Below are 18611 nucleotides of genomic sequence, written 5' to 3'. Positions count from 1 at the left end.
GGGAAGTGGGGATGGTTAATGGGTACAAAAAGAAAGAATGAATAAGACCTAGTATTTGATAGCGCAGCAGGGCGGCTATAGTCAATAATAATTTAATTGTACATTTGAAAATAACTAAAAGGATATAATTGGATTGTTCGTAACAAAAAGGATAAATGCTTATGGGGATGGATACCCTGCTTACCAGGATGTGATTGTCATGCATTGCATGCCTGTATCAAAGTATCTCATGTTCCCCATAAATATATACATTTACTGTATACCCACAAAAATTAAAAATTAAAATACAAACAGAAAGAAGCCAAAAAATGAAAACCTCAGTGGAAGTACTAAAGTATAGATCACACACGGCTGAAGTGATCATTAACTTACAGATAAATATATGATAATAACCTAAATGTAGCATGGCATGATAGATTTAAAATAGGAGAGTTTAGCTGGGCACAGTGGCTGACACCTGAAATCGCAGCACTTTGGGAGGCCGAAGCGGGAAGATCACTTGAGCTTAGGAGTTTGAGACCGGCCTGGGCAACATAGGGACACCTTGTCTCTACAAAAAATAAAAAAGTTAGCTGAGTGTGGTGGTGCTTGCCTGTAGTCCCAGCTACTTGGGAGGCTGGGGTGGGAGGATCACTTGAGCTCAGGTAGTTGAGGCTGCAATGAATCATGATTGTGTCACTTCACTCCAGCCTGGGTGACAGAGCGAGACCCTGTCTCAAAAAAAAAAGTCCCTTTCAAAAATAAATAAAATAGGAGAGTTTAGAAGACATAAAGAGCATGATGAGAAGTTCTAATGTCTTTCAGAAAGAGATAGCAGAGAGAATGGGGAATGGGGAGGAAGAGGTGATACTCAGAGGTTACAGAATATTGACAACTTTACAGAATTGTTGAAAGACGGATCCAAGAAGTGTACCAAATCCCAACCAGGATAAATAAAGAAACCCATATCTACATTCATTATAGCAAAATTGCAAGACTCCAAAGAATAAGGAGGAAAAAAAAATCCTTTCTTAAAGACAATTAGTTAGGCTTTCAGCAAGTTTGTTCATATTGATGATTTCTTTATTGTGCTGAGAAATAATAAGGATTAACCTGGAGTTTTATACCCAGCAAGATTTTTTTCTGCTGTGTAGGTGAAATGACATTTCAGACAAAGAGATCCTGAAGTAACTTTGAAAGGAAAAATGAAAAAGAAGGGAAATAATTCCAGAAGGGAGATCTGAGTTTCGGAAAAGAATAGTGAACAAAGAAATTGGTAAAGGTATAGGAAAATACAAGGAAATATTGACAATACGTATAAAACAGTACGATGATGATGTCTAATTTGTCAGGAAATGTGTTTTTAAAAAAGGCAGATCATGGACCTAAATTATTTCTACAGTTTTGCAAATACAGGGTCGCTTGTCAATCAAAAATCGCTAGACATACAATGAGAGAAGGAAATGTGAATAAAAATGAGCTAAAGACAACAGAAACAGCCACATGACTTACCTGATGGAGTTACCAGGCATGAGCTTTAAAATAACTATATTTTTATATAGGTGAAAGATGTAGAATTTCAGCAGAGAACTGTAATAAACTGTAAAAAAGAGCCAAATGCAAATTCTAGAACTAAAAATGCAATTGGAATTAAGGCTTAATGGATGGGTTTAACAACAATTTAGACATATTTGAATGGTGAATTAAGGAACTAGAACAGGTATTAGTAAACATTTTCTGCAAAGAGCCAGATAGTAATTTTTTTAGGGTTTATAGTCTATACAGTCTCTGATACACCTGTTCAAGTCTGCGGTAATAGCAAGAAAGCAGCCATCGACCGTGCGTAAATGAATGCTGTGGCTGTGTCCCAATAAAATACTTTATTTGCAAAAGCAGATGATGGTCTGGATTGTGCTGACTTCTGAACTAGAAGATAGGTTAGAAGAGAATGTCAAAATCAGGAATGAAGAGACACAGATGCCCAGTACAGAGAGAGGCAACTCTCTCTGTACTGCAAAGGAAAATAATTTCTAGGTTTTTTTTGTTTTTTGAGATGGAGTCTCGTTCTGTTGCCCAGGCTGGAGTGCAGTGGCGTGATCTTGGCTCACTACAGCCTCCGCCTCCCGGGTTCAAGCGATTCTTCTGCCTCAGCCTCCCGAGTAGCTGGGAGGCTACAGGCGTGTGCCATCACATCCGGCTAATTTTTTGTATTTTTAGTAGAGATAGGGTTTTACCATGTTGGCCAGGATGGTCTCGATCTCCTGACCTCATGATCCACCCGCCTCAGCCTCCCAAAGTGCTGGGATTGCAGGCGTGAGCCATCGTGCCTGGTTCTAGTTCGTTTTTATTCACTAAGATGACATAGATTCTTTCAGTGCTTCCACCAGAATGGTGATTATTTTTATAAAAAAAGAAACAATTGTCTTGATTTTCAGACCATGCATGGAATTTTGGAGAGAAGCAAATTTTGCAAAGATATGACAGTAAAGTATGATTCACGACTTCGGGAAAGGGTAAGTAACTTATTTACATATTGTTCTTCCCCATAAATTATCAGTAAGCCACCTCAGTTTGTCATAGTTTGTCGCTTGGCTAAAAGTTAAATGCATTTCTGCTGGGGATTTTGAATCAGTGAAAATATTTAAGAATCTACCATGTGACAGTCACTGTTACATACCCTCATATATAGGATCTTATTATTAAAATCAAATGAGACAGGCATCTTAAGGTATAAAAGAAGGAACACTCATAAGAACTTAACACAGTATAGAAGAGTTTAAAGTAGAGGTAAAAAATATGGATATTACATAATTTATGCAACCTAGCTACGCTGATAGACAGCTAGGTTTTCACTAGACTCCCACTGATGTAAATAATGTTAAAATAAACATCTTTGTAGTTAATTCATTGTAGACCTATATATTTCTAGAAATGGACATCGGCGAGTGTGTACTTTTTTTAAGGCTTTTATATACATATTGCCAAGTTGCCTTCCAGAAAACCTGTGCCAATTTATAGTCCCATGAATGACCTAGGAGAAAGTTTTGTTTTTTTTTACACCAACAATTGGTATTATTAGACTCTGTGATTTTCCAATTTAATAGCTTAACAATGTTGCCATATGGCTGGCGTGGTGGCTTATGCCTGTAATCCCAGCACTTTGGGAGGCCAAGGTGGGCAGATCAGTTGAGTTCAGGAGATTGAGACCATCCTGGCTAACATGGTAAAACACCATCTCTACTAAAAATACAAAAAATTAGCCACGTGTGGTGGCACGCGCCTGTAGTCCCAGCTACTTGGGAGGCTGAGGCAAGAGAATCGTTTGAACCCAGGAGGCAGAGGTTGCAGTGAGCTGAGATCGCGCCACGGCACCCCAGCCTGGGTGACAGAGCGAGACTCCGTCTCAAAAAAAAAAAAAAGAAAAAAAAGAAATAGATCTCTCATGTTAGTGTCTCTGAAACTCAACTTCCTTATAACTATGGTGATATATTTATTTAGCTATTTCATGATGCTGTCATTGGGATCAAATGAGATAGTGTGTGTGGATGGGAGGTGGCTGAATTGGCACCTTGTGCATGTTAATCTCTAGTCCTACAGTCTGTGCAAATCTCTCTATTTGTTCAATAAATTCCCACCATCTACTTGCGATAGCAAGTTCTTCTAAAATAACCCATTTGGACATAGTGTACAACTTAAGATTTCAATTATGTTTTCTAAGGTTCATGGCCCTCTACTGAGTACATTCTCATTACCAGTTCAGAGGAGACAGAATAAATTAAGTGGAGGAGAGTTAGCTTATTCCTGGGATGAATGTTCTAAATTTGCCATAAACATAAAATTAATTGTTATATTGCAATTTCATTTGAGAAACTGTTACTATTGGACTGTTGCAGAAATACGGGGTTGTAGAAGGCAAAGCGCTAAATGAGCTGAGGGCCATGGCCAAAGCAGCCAGGGAAGAGTGCCCTGTGTTTACACCGCCCGGAGGAGAGACGCTGGACCAGGTACGGGGCACTGCCAGTGTCAGAATGGCTGAATTAAGACTCAAAATTAGATGTTTTGGAATTTTAGCTAAGCAGTTTGAAAGTTGCTTGGTTCATTCTCTTTTCCATTTTAAATTATGTATTTACTTAGCAAATTATTCTTTTCTATTTAAAATCTTATTTACTGTTCAGTTGCCTTTGTTATTATTGATAATGGACTTAAGGAAAGGTGTTGTTAGATGGTACTTCTAAAAAAGACCTTTGAATATGAAGCGGTGGCTTAGTGGTGGGAGTGGAGTTCAAAGAGGGTGATCGGCAAGTCACTCGAGGTGAAATAACCCAAAACAGGAAGTCTCCAAGCCTCTGTGGCCTCCTCAGCTCTGTTCATGGTGGCATCCCTGTGCTTGCATTTCTTCGGAGTGTTCTGCTTCGAATTGCATTATTGGTGATTCCCCCTAACCCACCACCACCTCCTTAATCTTTATCTTAATTTTCTTGAAAATACTTTACATTACTTTAGTAAGGGAAGGATTTGTTGCTGCTGTTGTTCCAGTGGCACTGAAGTGCCAGAGACAGCTTCCTGGTTAGCACTGTTTTACGAGTTTCTGTTGGCTTGTAGATTTCCCTAACTAGACCGTGAGTGCTTTGAAGTCAGGAATTGGGAATTGGATCTTCTTCATCTTGGTCTCCATGGTGCTTTCGTAATTCCAGAAATATGGTGGATACTTAAATATGTCCGTGAAACTACTGATTGAACGAATAGAAATGTAGATTGAGATTCTTCTGCTTGTGTAGTACTTGACATTCAATTTTAGAAAAAAATCCAGTCGGTTATGTTCTATGTTAACGTTTTAAGGAAGTCATTATGTCACTTTATTTTGACTTTTATTTCTTTTCTTGTAGGTGAAAATGCGTGGAATAGACTTTTTTGAATTTCTTTGTCAACTAATCCTGAAAGAAGCGGATCAAAAAGAACAGTTTTCCCAAGGATCTCCAAGCAACTGTCTGGAAACTTCTTTGGCAGAGATATTTCCTTTAGGAAAAAATCACAGCTCTAAAGTTAATTCAGACAGCGGTGTTCCAGGATTAGCAGCCAGTGTCTTAGTTGTGAGTCACGGTGCTTACATGAGAAGTCTGTTTGATTATTTTCTGACTGACCTTAAGTGTTCCTTACCAGCCACTCTGAGCAGATCTGAAGTTATGTCAGTCACTCCCAATACAGGGATGAGTCTCTTTATCATAAACTTTGAGGCAGGAAGAGAGGTTAAACCAACGGTTCAGTGTATTTGTATGAACCTACAGGATCATCTAAATGGACTGACTGAAACTCGCTAAGGTTAAATCTGCATCAAAATCTAACCATTTTGAGCCTCTGAAGGGAGTGCCATTGGCTTTATGTACTTCTCTCCTCTGCTAGTTCTGATTTGGAAACAGTTAAAAGCCAATTTTTAGCTCAAGTGGAATCATAGCCACATAAAACTTTAATGGACAACCATAGAGAATTAACTTATTTTGTCTAAGTACAGTTGGCATTTTCCAGAATGATTTTACCACCCTGCTACGTGTCATCTCTGGATTGCACGTGGATGATGAAGGAACTCAGCATTGAAAGTTGGGGGATTAGTAACCTTGTTACAACGGTTTCTTTTTCATTTTAGCCTATTTTAATGGCAGTTGGTAAGATACTGTATGTTTTTAGTATCTCATCCAGTGCTTAGAAGAAAGAATGGTTTATAATTCCCAATACATGTTTATATTGACTATGTGTTATATTTTTTAAATCCTTTAAATAAAAAATCCTTATAAGTTTATGTAAAGCAAAATAACACTAACATGTTTGACATATAAATCAACTATTGGAATTTTTTATTCTAGAGGGCTTGAAATGTGGATGAATACAGATATGATTGCAGAATGGTCTGGGGGAAGAAGTTAAAACATTTGATTTAAATACAGTAAAGAAAGAATCTTGGAACAGAAGATAAACAGCCTTTTCTAAACAATACCTTGCAAAAGTCAAGTCAATGGAAACCAGGAAAGCCAAAAAAATGAAGAATATCCACTTGCTTCTTACCTAACCTGTAGGCTGAAGAATTTCCAGTTTGAGGAAGGCTCTAAAGAAAGTAAACAGTTAACAGAACACCACACAGTAATCTCAGAATAAAAGAGGGACCTTCTTCGTAGAGAATGGTGCTCTGGGCCGGGCCCAGTGGCTCACACCTGTAATCCCAGCACTTTGGGAGGCTGAGGTGGGCGGATCACAAGATCAGGAGTTCAAGACCAGCCTGGCCAACATGGTGAAACTCTGTCTCTACTACAAATACAAAAAAGCTAGGCGTGGTGGCAGGTGCCTGTAATCCCAGCTACTTGGGAGGTTGGGGCAGGAGAATCGCTTGAACCCGGGAGTTGGAGGTTGCAGTGAGCCGAGATCGCACCATTTCACTCCAGCCTGGGCGACAGAGGGAATGACAGAGGGTGCTCCGGGGGCAGGGAGGGAGGGTGGGTGGGAGGGAGAATGTTGCTCTGATAACCACAGCTGTGGTTATTTTGTGGAAGATACAGGTGAGGTTGCCTCTTCTTTCCACCAGATGGCACTGGAGAAAAGGGATTTTGATTAACTTAATTTTATACACAAGATTGGTCTTTCAGAAATCTTTTATCTCAATGAAGAAACTGTTCTACAGGTAGTTCGCTTTTAAGTCACCATGTTGCTAAATGCTGTGAGTCTCAACTTTAAAGAGGATTAATACTAAAGTCAGTTAAGGCTATAGTCACATACAGTCAAAATTTACTTTGACATCATTTTAAATCATACGTAAAATTCAGTATTAGATTGTTCTTAGTGTGTCTAGCACTACCAGTTTTCTACCAGTACTACCAGTGTTGAAACAGGGCACGTGTTTGAGCATCAGAGGAAGTATACTGTAAATAAAAATTTGGAAAATAAGCAAAAAGGACAGACAGTTATCTCCATTCCCACCATACTGAAGTAATCTTTCATTTTTTTTTTTTTTAAAGAAACAAAAAGATAAAAGTAGAGTTCTCTTTAACCAGCTCTCACAGTCCTGTTCCCTCCAGAGGCAGCCACTGCAGTGAGTCTGTGTATATGTTCATCTGTTACATTTTCACCGAGTGTCTGGAAGGAGATGGTACTGTTTTGGTGCTTTAAAAATAAATATCAAGCCATCTGTGTTCTTTATTTTTACTTATGTCTTGGAGGCATCTCTATGTTGATATATATAGATCTAGTTAATTATAACCACTGTATTCTATTAAATAGAGCACATTTTTGTTTATTCTATTAGTGGGCATTTAGGTATATTCAGTTTTTTTTTTCTTTGCTTTCTTTTTTTTTTTTTTGGAGACAGAGTCTCTCTCTGTTGCCCAGGCTGGAGTGCAATGGCGTGATCTTGGCTCACCGCAACCTCCACCTCTCGGGTTCAAGCAATTCTTGTGCCTCAGCCTCCTGAGTAGCTGGGACTACAGGCATGCGCTACCACGCCTGGCCTTTTTTTTTTGTATTTTTGGTAGAGACGGGGTTTCGCCATGTTGGCCAGGCTGGTCTTGAACTTCTGGCCTCAGGTGATCCACCTGCCTTGGCCTTCCAAAGTGCTGGGATTGCAGGCATAAGCCACCGTGCCTGGCCTATGATGCATTTTTTTTATATGTGTTCTTAGTTTTTAAGACAAACCAATATACCTTATCCTTTATGGGGTTTTTTTGGTGTGTATCTTTAAGAAGACTTCTCTATCATGAGGTCATACAGTAATCTCTCCTTATAGTTTTTGAGAACTTCTGAATGTCAAATCTAGAAATTGAAATTTGCTTTTTGTAGTATAAGGTAAGAATTTAATTTTTTTTTCATGTGGTTGAAACAGTTATCCCAACACCATTATAAAGACTGTTCTTTCCCAATTGGTTTGTGATGTGTGCTCTCAGGCCTCACACACCCTCATTTGCTAGAGTCTGTGGACGCTTCTATTTTAGTTATCTATGTATTCCCTTATCAGTGTCATACTTACTGTGGCTTTGCAGCTGAGTATCTTGAAGGGTGGATACCTCCTCTTGTTCATTTTTAAAGTTGTCTTAACTATTTGTGCACTTTTATTCTTCCATATAAATTTTGGAATCAATTGGTCAATTTCCAGAAAAATTCTGTTACAAATTTTATTGGAGTCTCATGCATCTCTTCATTTATGTAGTTATTCAATACATATTTTTTGAGCATGGCACACACATGCCAGGCTATTTTAAGAACTATACAACTATGATAAAGCTGTGAATATGTAGCAATGAACCAAAACACAAAGTCTCTGTCCTTGTGGAACTTTTGTTCTGTCAGAGAAGACAGTGTGTTGGCTCACACTGTGGTCAGTGCTGTTGAGCAAAATAGGGCAGAGTAAGGGAGGATGGAGACTGGCGGGAGGAATGCTGCTTTATCCAGGATGGGCAGGGAGGACTCGGTGATGTCAGTAGTGAAGGAAGTAAGCTCTGCTGCTCTGGGGAGAGGAGCAGCAGGGAAGGAGTAGAGTGCAGAGGCCATGAGGAAGGATCAGGCTTGACTCCTTTGAGCAAGGGGGATGGGAGAGTGACGGGAGAAGAGGACAGGCCACATGGCCTGGTGGCCTGTGCCGAGGCCTTGGGCTTTTACTGAAGTGAGATGAGATGCCATTGGCCAATTTGGGCAGAGTGATGTGATCAGACTGGTTTCAGTAGGACCGCCCTGCTTGCAGTGTGGAGAGCAGGCTGTAGGGAGTGCTATAGGAGCACAAGGCTGGAGGCAGGGAAGGTGGCAGCACTGGCTGTTGGGCCATTTGAAGAAGCAAGGTCAGGGATGTTGGCAGGGACCAGGCCAGAGTGCCTCCGATGGCTAACTAAGGAGCCTGGACATTGAACTTCTAGGTTAGCTTAGGATTTCTCATCCTCCCATCTGTGAATGTCATAGATCTCTCATTTTGCCTGAGTCTTTTATCCAATGATGTTTTATTTGTAATATTTTCCCTGGTTTTTGATTGTTTTTTAACAAACGAATTTTTAAAGAGACTTAATTTTTTAAGAGAAACTTTAATTTCCCAGCAAAAGTGAGAGGAAGATACAGAGATTTCCCATCTATCCCCTGCCCCTACACATGCATTGCTTCTCCCACTATCAACATCCCCCACCAGACTAATGCACCTGTTACCACTGGTGAGCCCACATTACACTGACGTATCAACACCACCTGAAACCCATAGTTTACATTAGGGTTCATTCTTGGTGTTGCATGATCTGTGGGTTTGGACAAATGTATGAAGACATGTATTCCACCATTATAGTATCATGCAGAGTATTTTCACTGCCCTAAAAGTCCTCTGTGTTCCACACACTCATCTTTCCCGCCTTGTCTTGCCTGTTTCTGTTAGGTTTAGTCCGTGGCCTAGCAGAGGGAATGGGCAGAAGTTTCCAGTTTCAGGCTTCACCCCAGGCTCACAGCTTCAAGCAGAGCCTGTCGCTTAGGCTCCCTTGCACCTGGAGTCGAAACCGTGGCTCCCATTCACCTGTCTCTTATTTTCCTGTCCTTCCCACTCCTCAGTCACCTACTATTCATCTCCGTTTTTGGATGAGGATTCTCCTTTATTCCTTTTTAACCAAAAACCTGTTTTAGCTAGCATCTTTATTCTGACTAATTTCTTTAAATGCTATGTCATACTCAGCAAGGACATGCTCATATTAGGGGAAGCACATAAAGTAAGATATCCCTGAGAGAACAGTGCATCTCACACCCATTCCATGGCTTAGGCTTATGCAGGAAGTGCAATATTTGGCCATATCACTTAAGTACATAGCTTATATTATGTATACTTGCATGCATATTACATTTACAAGTAGCTGAATTTGTGTAAGTTAAATGGTTCTATTATATATCTTCACTATATTAAGGTCAGTCACAACTTAATTGAAATAGATCATCCTAGTTGAATCCACCGGGCATAATTATCAGCCCTGTTAAGCACAGACACAGGAGATGCAAAGGAAAGAAGTATTCAGTAGACCAGTGGTGCTGGGCTGAGTATCTGCTATCAGACGCAGCACTTACCAGTTTGGAAACTGAATGGGGCTCCTAGAAAACATCCTTGTTTTATGTAAATGTTGCTTTTTACCCCTCTTTCTTTGGGCCCCATCAGTTTGGAAGTACAGCTTTCAGATTTAAGTATGTGTCGGTTCCTTTGTCTCCAAACAAGATGGCCAAGTAGATCGTCATGACAGGTAGCTACCAGTGCTTTAAAAACTTAAGGATTTCCCTCCACAGTTCTCAATCACTTGGTTCATTGTTCAGCAATATGGCCTAAGGGGGTGATTTGTTCAATGATAAGTGACAGGGCAGGGACACTGGAAAGATCTATTGTCAGAAGGCCTGGATTCAAGTTCAAGGCCTGGTTCTTAGTAATTTTGTGGCTAAGCAATTGCTGAGCTGGCCAGGTGTGGTGGCTCACACCTGTAATCCCAGCACTTTGGGAGGCCAAGGCAGGTGGATCACGAGGTCAGGAGATGGAGACCATCCTGGCTAACACAGTGAAACCTCGTCTCTACTGAAAAATAGAAAAAATTAGCCGGGTGTGGTGGTGGGCTCCTGTAGTCCCAGCTACTTGGGAGGCTGAGGCAGGAGAATGGCATGAACTCGGGAGGTGGAGCTTGCAGTGAGCCAAGATCACGCCATTGCACTGCAGCCTGGGCGACAGAGCAAGACTCGGTCTCAAAAAAAAAAAAATCATTTGATAAATAATGGTCTGGGCGTGGTGGCTCAGGCCTGTAATCCCAGCACTTTGGGAGGCCAAGGTGGGTGGATTACCTGAGGTCAGGAGTTCAAGACCAGCCTGGCCAACATGGTGAAACCCTGTCTTTACTAAAAATGAAAAAATTAGCTGGGCGTCTCCAAAAAAAAAAAATTGCGGAGCTACTGTATCCTCATAGAGAATAATTACAGTAACGTGTATGTGCATGTGTTTTGGTAATCTTTTTTGGATTTCTCAAACCTACAGAAAAGTTGCAAGAACAGTAGAAGGAACGACTGTATACTCTTCACACTTATTCACCACCTGCTTACATGTTGTCCCACTTGCTTCGCCATTTTTTCTCTCTCCCTCTGTTTTCCCCTGAAACGTTGGAGAGTAACTTTGAGTCCTCATACTCTTCCCCTACAAAATTTCACTGTGTGTTTCCTGAGATCAAGGATGTTCTTATATATAACCCAGAATAAATATCAGTCAGGAAATTTGACATTGATATTGCCTATTAGCTAATCCATAAACCATATTTAAATTCTGTCAATTATTTTGTTGATGTAGCTGTGGCTTTTTTTTTTCTGAATCAAGAATTCAATCAATCCAGGACTGTGTGTTGTGTTGCATTTAGTTGTCATGTTTCTTCATGTCCGTCCATCTACTCCTTTGCCTTCCTTTGCCCTTCTTTTTTCTTCCACCATCTATCTAACCAGATGAACTTTGTCTTTCTTGATCTTGTTACTTTTTAAAAAATAGATGAGTTCTTGTGTTTTTTTTTTCCTGACATATCCTCATTATTAGATTTGGATTGTATACTTTTGTCAGAAACAGCCCAGAAAGGATGTGTCCTTGGTCATGTCAGGAGGGACAGGATGTTGTCTCAATATGTCTCATTCCTCATTAAACTTCCAACTTCTCTTTTAGCCTTTATTGTTTATTTTCTGACTGTTTTTTTTTTCTTTAGCCAACTCACACCATGACACTGCTTTTGCTTCTATATTTATTAGTCGGCATTCTGTACTAAGAGAGTTTTCCCTTCTTGCCTACTTATGTACGTCAGTATGAACTCAGAAGTTCTTATTCAGGGGCTTATAATACAGTACTCTTATTATTTTATGGTTACACAGTCCCAGCTTTGTCCTGTGGGAACCCTTTCAGGCTGGCTCTTATGTTCTGGTGACATAATCTCATCCTTCTTTAAGTACTTTCTTTCTGGTATTAACAATATGCTCCAGACTCATTCTTCCTGAACCCCAGCCCCAGAATCAGCTTTTTCTGTAAAGAGCCCTGGTTCTTTGGAAATGAAATGAAAGATACCTGGTATACATGGTATTTAGAAACCAAGATCTGGGTGCTGGGGTGCTCATTGCTAATTGTGCCTTTTAAAAAAATTACTGCATTGAATTCCAATGCATAAATATACAACAGTTTGTTTATTCTTCTATTGATGAACACAAGGACCATTTCTAGTTTGGAGCTATTATGAATAAAGCTGCTACAAGTATTTTTACAAGTCTTTTTGTGGACATACGTTTTCATTTCTCTTGGGTAAATAATCTAGGAGTGGAATTGCTGAGTTATAGGTTATATGTTGGTGTATGTTTACTTTTATAAGAAACTTGCCAGATCTTTTTCCATGGTGGTTGTACCATTTCATGCTTATCAACAATGAATTCTAGATGCTTCACATCCTTGCCAACATTTGTTATTATCAGTTTTTAAAATTTTAGCCATTCTGATTGTTGTATGGTAGTATATCACTGCAATTTTAACTGATGATATGGAATGCTTTTTAATGTACAGTTCTTATTGATCATTCATACAACCTTCTTTGTGAAATGTGTATTAAACTCTTATCCATTAAAAAAATTGTGTCATCTTTTTATTTTTGAGTTGTAGGAGTTCTTTATATGTTTTGGGTATACAAGTTCTTTGTCATGTGTGTGTATGTATATGTGTGTGTGTGTGTATGTGTGTATATATACACATGTATCTGCATATATTATATATAATTTTATTCCAGTCTATATATTTATTATAAAATATAATTTTATTCTACCATTTATCAATTTTTTTAAGTTGTTGATTTTCATAAGACTGATTTACCATTGTGTTTGTTTTATGATTATTGCTTTCTTTGTCTAAGAAATTTTTGTCTATCCCCTGGTCATGGAGACTCTGTTTTCTTCTAGAAGATTTGTGATTTATAAGTTTTATATTGAGGTCTTGATCCATCTGGAATTTTTGTGTGTGGTATGAGGTAGAAGTTTCAGGCTTATGGTTATTTACCTGGATATCAAATTGTTCTAGCAGCATTTGTTGAAAAGACTTTTCTTTTCCCTTGAATTTATTTGGTTCTTTTGTCATAATTCAACTTATTGTGTAAGTGTTGGTGTATTGCTGGGCTCCTTATTTTATTCCATTTATCTTTTTGTCTATCCATATGCAAATATCACACTGTCCTGATTATTCTACATTCATAGCAAGTCTTGAAATCAGTGTATAAGTCACCTATGTACTTGTTCTTTTTCAGGGTTGTTGTTGTTTTGGCTCATTGCAGGTCCTTTGTATTTCCACATAAATTTTTTAAAAATAGGCTTTTTAGAGCAGTTTTTAGGTTTATAGAAAAATTGAGACAATATGCAGAATTCCCATACACCTGCATCCAGTGTCCTCTGTTATTAACATCTTACATTAATGAATTGATATTGACACATTATTAACCAAAGCCCATAGTTAATTCAGATTTCCTTAGTTTTCACCTAATGGCATGTTTCTATTCCAGAATCCCATCCAGGATACCACATTATATTTAGTTGTCATGTCTTCTTAGGTTCCTCGTGTGTGTGTGTGTATGTGTGCATGTGTGTGTGCGTGTGTGTGTATACATTTCATTATCCTTGCTTTTTTAATGTGGAAAACATACATAGCAGAATTTACCAAATCAACTATTTTAAGTAGACAGTTCCGTGGCATTAAGTACATTCACATTGTTGTGCAACTACCCTTGCTTTTTTAAAAAATATGTACATAATTGTACATATTTATAGGGTATAGAGTGATATTTTGATAAATGTATACAACATGTAATGATCAAATTAGGGTAATTGGCACATCCATCACCTCAAACATTGCTCATTTCTTTGTGTTGGGAACATTCAAAATCCTCTTTTCTAGCTGTTTGAAAATGTACAATAAAGTATTGCTAACCACAGTCACCATATGGTGCGATAGAACACTAGAACTTATTCCTTCTATCTCACTATAATTTGGGGCCCATGAATCAGCCTCTCCCCATCCGCATTCTCCTCCCCTTTCCAGCCCCTGGTAACCACAGTTCTCTCTACTTCTGTTGGATCAATTTTGTTAGCTTCCACATATGAGCAAGATCATGCAGTGTTTGCCTTTCTGTGCTTAGACTCCTTTTGGCTGTAACAGTTTCTCAGACTTTCTTCTTTAATGACCCTGGGAGTTTGAGAAGTGCTAGTCAGGTATTTTGTAGGATGACTCTCTGTTGGAATTTGTCTGATATTTTTCTCATGATTAGACTGGGGTTATTGAAAAGTAAAGTTCCATTTGGTTTATTTTCTTTCTTTCTTTCTTTCTTTCTTTCTTTCTTTCTTGAGATGGAGTTTTGCGCTTGTCGCCCAGGCTGGAGTGCAATGGCACAATCTCGGCTCACCGCAACCTCTGCCTCTTGGGTTCAAGCGATTCTCCTGCTTCAGCCTCCCAAGTAGCTGGGATTATAGGCATGAGCCACCACCCGGCTAATTTTGTATTTTTAGCAGAGATGGGGTTTCTCTGTGTTGGTCAGGCTAGTCTTGAACTCCCGACCTCAGGTGATCCACCTGCCTCAACCTCCCAAAGTGCTGGGATTACAGGCATAAGCCACCGTGCCCTGCCTGTAAAGTTCCATTTTCATTACATCATATCAAGGGTAGATGATACAAATATGACTTGTTTCATTTGATTGTTGATGTTGACTGTGATCATTTGGCTAAAATAGTGTTTGTCCAGTTTCTCCGTTGTAAAGCTATTCTTTTCTTCTGACTTTCCATACAGTACTTGTGGAAGAAAGTCAGGAAGTCACTGTGCACACAAGGAGTCGGGATTTATGATCCTTCTTTTGAGGAGGGAGTATCTACAAGTTATTTGGAATTCTTCATGGATGATTTTTTTTCCTGTTACCTTATTTATGTATTTATTTATTCAATCATTTATATCATTTTGGACTTGTGAATAGTTATTTTATACTTTGGGGTATAATCCCATGCTACTGTTTTTTGCTGTTTCTCAAATTGCTCCAGCTTTAGCCATTGGGAGCCCTTTCAGTTGGCTCTTGTGTTCCTTTGAAATACCCCCATCAACTTGGCTTTTTTTTATTGTTGTTGCTGTTGTTTTAACACAGGTGTACTTTCTGCCAGTACTAGACAGTCTAGGCTCCTCTAGCATATTTCTTTTTATTTTATTTTTTTATTTTTTATTTTTTATTTTTTTATTTTTTAATTATTATTATACTTTAGGTTTTAGGGTACATGTGCACAATGTGCAGGTTTGTTACATATGTATCCATGTGCCATGATGGTTTGCTGCACCCATTAACTCGTCATTTACATTAGGTATATCTCCTAATGCTGTCCCTTCCCCCTCCCCCCCACACCACAACAGTCCCCGGAGTGTGATGTTCCCCTTCCTGTGTCCATGAGTTCTCATTGTTCAGTTCCCACCTATGAGTGAGAACATGCGGTGTTTGTTTTTTTGTCCTTGCGATAGTTTACTGAGAATGATGATTTCCAGTTTCATCCATGTCCCTACAAAGGACATGAACTCATCATTTTTTATGGCTGCATAGTATTCCATGGTGTATATGTGCCACATTTTCTTGATCCAGTCTATCATTGTTGGACATTTGGGTTGGTTCCAAGTCTTTGCTATTGTGAATAGTGCCGCAATAAACATACGTGTGCATGTGTCTTTATAGCAGCATGATTTATAGTCCTTTGGGTATATACCCAGTAATGGGATGGCTGGGTCAAATGGTATTTCTAGTTCTAGATCCCTGAGGAATCGCCACACTGACTTCCACAATGGTTGAACTAGTTTACAGTCCCACCAACAGTGTAAAAGTGTTCCTATTTCTCCACATCCTCTCCAGCACTTGTTGTTTCCTGACTTATTAATGATGGCCATTCTAACTGGTGTGAGATGGTATCTCATTGTGGTTTTGATTTGCATTTCTCTGATGGCCAGTGAAGATGAGCATTTTTGCATGTGTTTTTTGGCTGTCCTCTAGCATATTTCATGTCCCATTCCTAGAACCAGCCATTTCTTCAAGGCACTGTGGTTCCTTTTATTAGAGAATGGTGTTAAAAACCAAGATGAGAGCTAGGTATGCTCGTTACTATTGAGGTATTGTTTCTTTAGGCCCTCTCAGCTGAAAGAACAGGGAAATATATGTGTGTATACTAATCCACATATGTATACATAGCTATAAATATTTCTATATGTGACCATCTGTATTCATCAATGTAACACTTACGTGCAGTTCCTTTTGCCTTTAGTCTTGCAGCCTTCACTCATTTCCAAAATTACTTAGGTCAGTCAGCACCTTTCCCTACCACCCCAGTGAGGTTGTTTTATACACATGTAATATAGTTAGATTACCTTGTTCCATATACATTTTTAAGTCAGCTTGTTAATTTCTATTTTAAAAAGGCTGCTGAGACCGTACTTGTGGAATAATTGACATTTTAACAATACTGAGTCCTCTAAATCAGTGTATCTCTCGATACAACGATTTTTTCTCTTCAGTGTTTTGTAATATTTATGTTTGACATTAAATTGGTCCCTAATTATTTTATGTTTTTGTTTGTTCCTATTTTATGCTTATGACCCTGTTATAAATTGAATTTTTACATTTTAATTTAAAATTTTACTTTCCAGTGTTTGCTGCTGGTATATAATGTGTGTGTGTGTGTGTGTGTGTGTGTGTGGTGTGTGTGTGTAGCTAAATTTACATATTATTTTTAGCTTTAGTTGAGTTCTGGTAATTGCTTTGTGGATACCCTAGGGCTTTCTGCATAGACAATCATGTTCTCTCAGAGTAGAGACATTTTTATATTTGTATGCCATTTGTTTCTTGCCTTATTGCACTGCCTAAGACCTCCAGCAGAATTAAATAAAAGTACGGGTTGAGCATCCCTAATTCAAAAGTCCGAAATCCTAAATGCTCCAAAATTCAAAACTTTTTGAGCACTGACATGAGACAGTGATACCTTTGCTTTCTGATGGTTTAATGCATACAAACTTTGTTTCATGAACAAAATTATTCAAAATATTGTACAAAATTACCTTCAGGGTAAGTGTATAAGGAATATATGAAACGTAAATGAATTTCATGTTTACACTTGGATCGCATCACTAAGAATATCTCATTATGTATTTATAAAATCTGAAAAAATAAAAAATTCAAAATGCTTTTGGTCCCAAGCATTTCAGAAAAGGGAAACTCAATCCATAATGAAAGAAAACATTTTTGCTTATTCCTAATTTCAGATCAGGTTGTGAGCTGTCTTAAGATAGGATGTTAGCTGTAGGTTTTTCATAGATGCATTTTATCAGGTGGAGGAAGTTCTCTTACATTCCTAGTTTGCTGAGAGTTTCTGTCATAAATAGATATTAAACTTTGTCTAATTTTTTCCTGTGTCTATTGAACTGATATTATTTTTCTTCTTTATTTTAATATCTTGAATTACATTTTAAAATGTTAAATCAATCTTTTATACTATCTGGAATAAACTCAACTTGTATTATTAAAATTTTTATATATTGTTGAATTTGGTTTGCTATATTTTGTTAAATATTTTTGTATCAATGTTCACAAAGATTTTTAATTTGTAGTTGGTTGGGTTTTTTTTTTTTTGTCATTTCTTTGCCACGTTTTGAAGTCAAAGTTGTTTTGTCATTATATAACAGGTTAAGAGGTGATGCTACTCTGGAAAAGTTTGGGTAGGATTGGCTGAAATGTTTAGTAGAATTTGCTACTGAAACTATCTGAATCTGAAATTTTGTTTGTGGGAATTTTTTGATAATTTAACTTTTGTAATAGGAGGTATTCAGATTTTCTGTGTCATCTTGTGTTGATTTTTATAAATTTAGATTTTTCAAGTACTTTATCTTTCATTGAAATTGTCAAATTTATTGTCACAAAGTTATTTTTAATGTTCGCTTTCTGTCTTTTTAATTTCTTTCATGATATCGCCTCTGCTATTTTTCTTTTTTAAATTTTTAAAAATATTTATTTATTTATTTATTTATTTATTTATTTTTGAGACATGGCCTCACTCTATTGCCCAGCCTGGAGTGCAGTGGCATGATCTCACCTCACTGTACCTCTGCCTCCCGAGTTCAAGTGATTCTCCCGTCTCAGCCTCCTGAGTAGCTGGGACTACAGGCACCCGCCACCACGCCCGGCTAATTTTTATAATTTTAGTTGAGACAGAGTTTCACCATGTTGACCACCCTGGTCCCGAATTCTTGGTCTCAAGTGATTTACCCGCCTCAGCCTCCCAAAGGGCTGGGTTATACAGGCGTGAGCCGCCACACCCACCCCCTCTGCTATTTTTCATATTGGTATTTTGTATTCTCTCTTTTCCTTAATATTATTGGCAAATAATTTTTCAGTTCTATTATTTTTTTCTTGAAACCAACCTTTCTATTGTTTGTCTCTTTAATAATTCATTGATTTCTGTTCTTATATCCTCTGTCTACTTATTTTGGACCTAATTTGTTTTTTATGTCCTCCTAGAGTCTTAATGAATAATCTTAGATTGATTTTAACCTTCTCTCTTTTTATATATAAGCTTTTAAAATATAGAGCTTTTCTAAG

General features: G+C 38.2%; 1 protein-coding gene across 1 annotated transcript in view; it reads left to right on the top strand.

Moving 5' to 3' along the window:
- Window positions 1-5811, top strand: part of TIGAR (TP53 induced glycolysis regulatory phosphatase) — a 32895-nt gene extending 27084 nt beyond the window's left edge. Inside the window, exons 4-6 of the mRNA XM_003273699.2 lie at window positions 2415-2492; window positions 3873-3983; window positions 4866-5811. Of these exons, the coding sequence (XP_003273747.1) occupies window positions 2415-2492; window positions 3873-3983; window positions 4866-5297 (621 nt within the window). The 3' untranslated portion in view covers window positions 5298-5811. The remainder of the gene's footprint in view (window positions 1-2414; window positions 2493-3872; window positions 3984-4865) is intronic.
- The last annotated feature ends 12800 nt before the right edge of the window (window positions 5812-18611 follow it).

The sequence above is a fragment of the Nomascus leucogenys genome, chromosome 23 (assembly GCF_006542625.1).
Source record: "Nomascus leucogenys isolate Asia chromosome 23, Asia_NLE_v1, whole genome shotgun sequence".
Classification (NCBI taxonomy): domain Eukaryota; kingdom Metazoa; phylum Chordata; class Mammalia; order Primates; family Hylobatidae; genus Nomascus; species Nomascus leucogenys.
The sequence above is the reverse complement of the archived record's forward strand: the minus strand, read 5'-3'. Positions and strand labels throughout refer to the sequence as shown.